This window comes from Loa loa, assembly GCF_000183805.2.
Source record: "Loa loa unplaced genomic scaffold supercont3.324, whole genome shotgun sequence".
In the NCBI taxonomy this organism is placed as follows: domain Eukaryota; kingdom Metazoa; phylum Nematoda; class Chromadorea; order Rhabditida; family Onchocercidae; genus Loa; species Loa loa.
In genome coordinates, this window is record NW_018108504.1 from 2975 (window position 1) to 11392 (window position 8418).

Below are 8418 nucleotides of genomic sequence, written 5' to 3' on the forward strand. Positions count from 1 at the left end.
ATAATAATAAATGATAATAATAATAAATGATAATAATAATAATAATAATAATAATAATAATAATAATAATAATAATAATAATAATAATAATAATAATAATAAATAGTAATAAAAGGATGAAAAGTGAATACAAATGAGGGAGAATTTATTAATCAGTTACCTATATAAACCATTAATTAAGTGGAACCTTGCAATGCCATTCACACTTTTCCATTAGTGTAACTTTTAATATATTAAATCGTATTTTATATCTTCTAAAATGCTACGATTTCTTTTTTTTCCACGCGAAAAATAGGACATTTTTCTTAATATTTCTTAATATTTAACAAAAAAAAAAAATAATAGAATATTCCAAAGTTGTTTTTGTTTTTTCTTCCTGTATCCTTTAATGATAAGAGAATATTTATGAATATTCGTATTTACTGATCGCCACTGAAAGTTTTTTTATTTTTGTGTTTACATTGACAAATAAACTAATGAAAAAAGTCGATAACATCTGAGAAATAGATCATAAATTATGATAAATGAAATACTTTAACAAATGCTTTGAATGATTTATAATATTAGAAAATTCCAATAACTCATCATATTTTAAAATTAGAAAAATTTAACACAAATTTTAACAACTTTTTCCTTTAAATTTGTTCAAAATTCAACTTCTAATTACAATTGCCATTCTTTCCCTTTCTCTCTTTCTTCTGTCTGTCTCCCTCTCTCTCTCTCCTTTTCTCTATCATAAAATGATTGCAGATTTTACATCATTGTTGCTGGGATTTATTTTGGAAATTGAAGATGTCTCATCTAATCGATCGTGTTTTTATTTTGATATTTCGAATTCTAATTGGAACAGTAATTTAATTGCCGCCGTGGTTTGCTTCATCTTAATTTTCATTTTCATTTATGTTATTTTTTTTCTTTTCATCTTATTTATTTTCTTTTATTCAACATAAAAAGAGTTCCCAAAATGGCTGAATATAATTGATGCTAAATCCCTGCAAAACAAAAAAGAGCATTATTACCAAATGTTGCTTTAATTTAAAAAGTTAACGTTGAAAGTGTTTATTTTCTAGAATTGTTAACATTTCATTTTAAATTTTTTAAAGCGAAATTTAATTAAATTTTGATTGAAAAAGTTAGATTAAGACCTGTTTTCATCTCAAAAATGGTTGAAATCTCATGCTTTTGAAAAGGAAAATGAAAGACATTTGAAATTTCAAAATTTAATTCCGAAATCTTTTTTTTCATGTTGTTCGAATTTCAACGTACAATATTAAGATACTTAAAAAAAAAAAAAAAAAAAAAAGAAAGATAGACGTTGAATTTTTAAGAAGTTGGGAATATATTAGCAATAGTTGACGATTGCGAACTCTTGAATAGCAACAATAACAGTAATTAACTAACTTTCAGCCTCGATTTCATTTCACTTCCGAAAGTTTATTCGAATTTGGCGAGACATATGACATTAAGTTGATAAGTTTATCGCGAAGAAAAAATCATACAACAATTCTCCGGAAACATGTCTTGATGCCTCATCATCCTGGTAAATATTCTTCGTTTTTTTGAGAATACTTCCCGAATATTTTGTTGTCACAAAAGAAATAAGGAAAATTGATAGGAATGAAGTAATATTTCGGAAACGAAAACGAAGGGATACTGAAATTCAGATATGAAAACTGCTGATAGCATAATAATCAATGGAATGATTTTAAACAGAACAATCCAGTAATCTTAATTAGGGGTCATTTTCGGAAAAATCCATATATCTCGGGAAAATCCGATGCAGTTATTGACCAATTGACCTTGCTCTTCAAGTTTAGGGGTCAAATTTACGATCTAATCAGACTTGATAAATCTTGTATAAGTTTATCTGGTAGCAAATACGCTTTATTTGATTTTGAATCATTTTCGTTTTTCTTCATTTCTCTTTTTTTTTCAGATTATTATAATGATACGGTCACTGAACACGACTGTAAACAAATATGTAAATTTTTCTCAAAGTTTATTAAACATTCGGTTTTTTTTCTGAAATTTTAATTAAAATTATGCAGTATTAGCAATAATCTGAAACAAAAAAAAGTTCTTTTTGGAAAAATTTTCAAATACTTGATGTTTTTTTGCTACCTCCTATTAGAAATTTTAAAATTCTTAACAATTTTTCTTTTAGCAAATTTGCAAGCATCACGATGGACTGGTGGTTTTCGACGTATTTTGGTGCATTCATTAGCACGAATGATTCAAGTTGAATTTGTGGGTGCACCACCTCATTACTGTTTCGAAGGTTATGAGGTACGATTGAAGGATGAAAGTGGCCTAGAATTGCTTCATAGTGCAGTGGTACCAGTGGAATTGATGTATATGGAACACTTTGGCAATCAAACTATGCTTTTTGGCCAGTATAATTTTACCAATTTGGAGGTACTATTTGAAAATAGGAAAAAAAGCAGAAAAAACCTTTTATTTTAAACAATTAAAATAGATTTTATCCTAATATCTTTTAGTAATTTTGAATTTTTTTTTAATTGATACTTTTCTGAAAATTTACAATGCTAACACCATTCTTAATAATTCATGATTTCCCCTCCATTATCATACTCATTAATAATCGCTGTCAACATGATAGTAATATGCAAAAACTTTTACCGAAAATTATTACAAATTACCACTTTGTTTCATCATTTTATGTTTTTAAATCTAATTGATCACTGCAAACTCTTTACAATTCATGCTATTTCCCTTCATAATATTTCGTTTAAAAAAGGAAAAAACGTTTTTGCTGAAGTGCAATGAATGAGAAACCAGTTATAATCCACTGCTCTTACTTTTCAATTGTTTTGCAAAAAAAGTAAAATAAGATAGGATCACATCCTATCTTTTTTAGGTGGATCAGTATTTCATGCCATCTGTTATACCGATAGAGCGCTCCCGCGATGGTCGTTGTCTTTGTCCGGTATTAAGCACTAGTCCTTTTGATAACCGGATGGTGTGTTCTTGTATCGCTGCTGACTGGCATAAGGTTCGAATTCAAAGTAAGTTTAATTTATGGTATTAGAAGTAGGAAGAAAACTACCAATGGGATTACTTTAAAAGTTGTAACTAAGCAATTTTTTCTATAATTTTCTAACTTTAATTTGTTCGGAAAAAAGAATTTATTTAACTCAAATCAAATAAAGATTTTTAAATTAAATTTCTACATTTTCTTTGCAACTAAATTACCTAAGAAGTGTTGAATTGTGTCGAAAATTCTAATAACGATTCTAGGAATGGAAAAGCCACTAGCCATTGCGCCAGAACTAGAACGAAATAATACTTTAATTTTCCGTGCTAAGCATAGCGCTTCCGGATATATATGGTAAGGATTGATTCATATTACCAAATTGTTAATCTGACCCGTTACATTCTGTATAGAAACTGTCTCCATTTTTGGTTGAAAGCAATATCGTAGATTAGATACGGTTCAGGATTAATTTCTTAACGCAGTGTTCAACTATTTCTTTTAACCCATCTTCTTGATTAAATTATCTTTTAAAGTTAATTCGTTTTATAAGTAACCATTTCTTGTTTTAATTATGGAATTTCGTGGAAATTTCGAGTTTTAACTCATCTACGAGATATCGAGTGAGATATTTTCCTCCTTTACTTTACTTTAATCTCAAAAACCACTTCAAACCCATTAATTTAATCTCGAAAATCACTTAGGCATAACGTATTGAAGTAATACTGGCAAGTATGTTCATCTATTCGGTACGATTTCCTCGATATAACTCATAATATCTGTATAAGTGTTTATCATTCCGAGCAATACGTGAAACTTTTGATGTTGAATTAAAGTTTGTTTTTGACAATTTTTTCTGAACTTTTAAAATTTGAATTCATTACAGGGCAATAGTATTCACAACAATGCTTTTAGTTATAAGTTTGATGATATTTTTCCTACTTTATGTCCTATACTTATATCATGTTCGTCGTCGACTAACCAATAAAACTCTACGAATACGATTTGTAACGGATCGTCCACCTTCAACAACAGCCTTGGCAACCTTATCCAGTAGTAAAACACCTTTAATTCATATTGGTTTGATTTCTCCTCAAACTTTGAAATCTTTTTTTTCTCAGATTTCTACTTGGATAATTTAACATCAAATGGGATTTTCTGAAAATAAAACAAGAAAAAAAAAATTATCCTTTTAATGATGGGATTTTTGAAAACTTCAGGTAAACTCTCCAAGTTAATTGTAGCAATCGCTCAAAATTATTAATCATTACTGATTCCTAAATGACCAAGTAATAAATAAATAATTTTTTTTTCAGCACGACTTAATGTTTTACTGATTTATTCGCATGACAGTTTGTTACATGAAAGGTGTGTTCTAATCTTTGCGGAATATTTGCGGAGCATATTTGGTTTCGACGTTCACGTGAGTTGTTTATTTTTTAAATTTATTGACAATATTTTCTGAATTTGATTGAAATAAGTGTACATTTGATAAAATGGAGCTTATTCATGGTTTCAATTAGGTAAACTAATTAAGTGAATTATCACTTTAAAATATGGCAAAAATTAATTAATTTCTAGTTGGATGTTTGGGATATTGCTGAAATTGAGCGCAATCTTCTGGATTATATCAGCGTGTCGATTTTGAACGCTGATAAAGTAATTATTATCAATTCTGAAGGAGCATATTATCATTATCGATGTAAGATACAACAAGAATATCGTATTAAGCGAAAGGATCCCGAACCACTCGATGATTTATTCGACAGACAAATTGATCAAGCATTAGTGTAAGCCGTCTCTATGAATCTTTTTGTTTCGTTTTCTTCCAATTAATTACATTAGTTAGAAATTCTTTGGGATTATTTAGATGAATAGAATCGATTGGTTGTCTTAATGAACCAAATCATCACATTGATAATATTATCACTGTTAAAATCTTTAAATTTCGCTAGTAGAATCATAACGTATATTTAAATCCAAGATGACTTCTTTCCCTTTTTACAACCAAAGAAGTTTACTTTTGGAAGCAAGCGTATTTCGATCGCATTCATCAGCACCTTAAGCTCAAATATTCTCCCTCAACTGATCTTTCAGTTTAAACATTTAATTACCTGAAAATTATTCTCTATTTATTAAAAATTTTTTTTTCTAACATAGCATTCTCGTAATACCATAAATTTGTTATCCACAGTTGTTTAGGCCAGCAAAGAAAAAGACAGTTGTGTTAATGAAATTTTTAAATTCTGGAACTTCGAAAACATTATTTAAAACTTGGAGAATAATTTTAATTAATTGCATCAAAGAATAATAAATCTATGAATTAATCCAAGTCTTCCTTTTTTTTAAAATTCTTTTGAATTTTTTTTTGATTCAGGCATTCATCGGTTATATCAATTCGATTCAGATATACGCTACCATTATTCGTTCTACCACCGTTAAGTTGCTTGTTGCAGTATATTATCCCCGACAATATTGCTGCATTAATTTCTAATTTAACCGATTCAGATACTGAAAATGATTCACAAATTTTTGCATACAGTTCGGTGTACGCAAAATTAATGGAAGCTATTACGGAAACATCAAAAATGTTGGAAAATGATCCAAACTGGTTTATTAACACTCATTGGCGTGTAGCACGTTCAACAACTATTCATAAACTGAATCAGGTTTCAATATCGCATAGTATGGATAAACTTATTGAGGAATCAGAGAATAATGATGTCACGAAGCTACAGATATTAACCCAACCAAAAATATCTAACTTTGATGGTAGTAGGAGCATTTCCTCCGAAATATTTCCCGAGTTGGAAAGTTTAACAGATGCCGTACAAATCGCAGTTGTCACAGCAACCAACAATGATACTAACGATGAGCATGACATGACAGATCAGTTCGACCAATTGAATAACTTTCCGATCATTGATGACAGTAATTCGTCTGAGAAAAGGATGTGCAATGAGGGACATGCATTGAATGATTCTGGTTTTATTTCTGGAAAAGATATCACGAATATCTAATTTTCGCTGTTTATAATATACGAATAAATTTGCCTCATTTACTTAAAATTTCTACTTAAACCATAAATGGATGAGTGAATTAATTTACTAAATTTAGGAATTTTATTTTAGTTAAAATAGTTTTGAAGTTTAGCACAAAAAAAACATGACGATAGAAAGTATTGTACTGCACTGTCAATGTTTGCTGACAAAATGTTGTAGTAGGTTTATTCTAAGATTATGCAATTTTGCGAGAAAAAAAAAACTTCAAAAAACATTTGATTTTGGTTAGTTAAAATTCGTAGTACACCAAGTGGTATTCATTGTTTTCCTTCTTTTGAAAAATTTTTTTAAACTTCTAATTTAGACCTTTGTTATTAATGTTAAAATTACAATAAGAATTTGAGAGGAAGCTAAACAGATGATCCAATTAGTCTTGATTTTTGCACCTTACATATTTATACCTTTGTTAGTTTGAAATTTCATGAAGCTAATTTTGGTTATTCAACTGAAACAGTCGTTATCTCAAGAATCAATTTCTCATTTTCAAAAATCGTTGTAAAAGATTTTTATGTTCGAAATTTCCTGTGCAATATAATAATTCCCATGAAATATTCTGGTTGGACTTGAGCCTCATGTAAATAAAATACATCATTTCATTTTTACCGTGAATTTGACATTTTATTATTATTATTATTATTAATGTTACGATCGATGTACTACTATTATTATTACTGTTACTATTACTATCACTACTACTAATGTTGTTGTTGTTATTATTGTTATTTGATATAATTTGATGATCTCAAAATGTATTAAAATTGTTTGTCTTTTTTTTTCCTCTTATTGATTTTATTTTGATTTCTTTTTTATTATTGTCAACAAAAGTGTTGCTCAAAATTGTATATATTGCTTCAACAGTTGATATTGCATGGCTTAATAAAATGAAATATTTTTACTAAGGAAATTTTAACATGATATAAATCTTTGCTAATTGATCTTCCTTTTAGACAAATTCAATTTTTTGGAAATAATTTTCAAGAAATTATCAATTGATAAAATGAATAACCTCAAATAGGTTGATTGGAGAGAAGGGGATTTGTTTTTTAATTTTATAAGAAAATGATATGTTTGATCGAGTCTTTCTGGGAGCAAAGATGGCCGAGAAAATGAAATACTTTATGAAAATTAATGTTTCTTTTCAAAATTTGAAATATTTTGTAAAAGTAGGAATTATCCAAAATACGAAACTATTTCTTCAAAAGCATAAATCGCTCAAAATTTGAGCTACATCATGGGAATAAAAATCCACAAACAAAAAACAACCATTAAAAATTACCAAAATTCTTTTTGATAATTTTAAATTTCAAAAGAATATGCCAAATAAAAGAGAATACAAAGAAGATTTTTCCAGGATTTATTGTTTGTAATTACCACCGACTTTTCGAGAATAATAGAAATTATAACTTTTCCTTTTCTTCGTTCTACATGCATCCTATCTGCTTAATCGATAAATACCAAATAATTTGCATAAAGTAAAAAGAAAAAAAAAAAACGAAGAAATAACAAAAGTTTAAAAGAATTTTGATAAAAAAAAAATCTTTTTAAATTTACTACTATTACATTTTACATTATTACATCCTATTAAAATGAACGGATATGTAAAATACATTCAACAATTTGTATGTTAAAAAACTTAGCTAAGTTTTGAAAAATTTCAAGTATGTAAACATTTACCAATCAAAATTACTGTATTTGATAATAGAAGAGGATGTGATATTTTGATGGTGAATTTCGTCCTTTTAAAAAATATATATATTGATGGTAAAATTAGTCAAAAATAATTTTAGGCAAAATGACATGATGCTACACAGAACGACCACACACGATGTTTTAACAGTTGGCAGTTGTAGCCGTTTATGACCACCCACGTAGTTTGCAAATTTAAAATTGCTTATGATTGTAATGTAAATGTATGTAAAAACATTAAATGTATCATCATGTATATATATATATATACTATTTACAATGTTGATTTTTGATCCTTATGTAATGATTATTTCAAATATTAAATTTCATTTTTGTAATTTTAATTTTATTTTATTGTAATTTACATTATATTATAATTTTGGAGAATTTTTTCAAAGTTAACAATTTATCGTTGTAAAATTAATCATTTTGTAAAATAAAAAAAAAGAAAAAAAAAGGAAAAATGTTCTTTCTCAACAAATTTTTCCTTTTTTATTTTCTTTTGTAAAATTTAAAATTCTATCATTTCAAATTTCTTTTTCTTTTTCTTTCTTTGTTTTTTTTTCCCATGATTTTATTACTATGAAATATTATTACATTGTTTGCTTAGAAAGATTATAATAAAGGAATTTTCTTTTTTTTTTTTTTTTTTTTTGTGTAAAATTCAACTACATTAAT

At 27.3% G+C, this 8418-nt stretch overlaps 1 protein-coding gene across 1 annotated transcript; it reads left to right on the forward strand.

The window, feature by feature from the left end:
- Window positions 1-740: 740 nt before the first annotated feature.
- LOAG_10516 (hypothetical protein) lies at window positions 741-6041 on the forward strand (the record flags this gene model as incomplete). The annotated part of the gene is made up of 10 exons (XM_020448176.1): window positions 741-869; window positions 1408-1540; window positions 1937-1981; window positions 2165-2415; window positions 2879-3026; window positions 3259-3349; window positions 3879-4072; window positions 4309-4415; window positions 4574-4782; window positions 5370-6041. 10 exons carry the CDS (start codon window positions 741-743, stop codon window positions 6010-6012), a joined length of 1950 nt encoding a protein of 649 aa, XP_020301657.1. The 3' UTR covers window positions 6013-6041.
- Between the last annotated feature and the right edge of the window lie 2377 nt (window positions 6042-8418).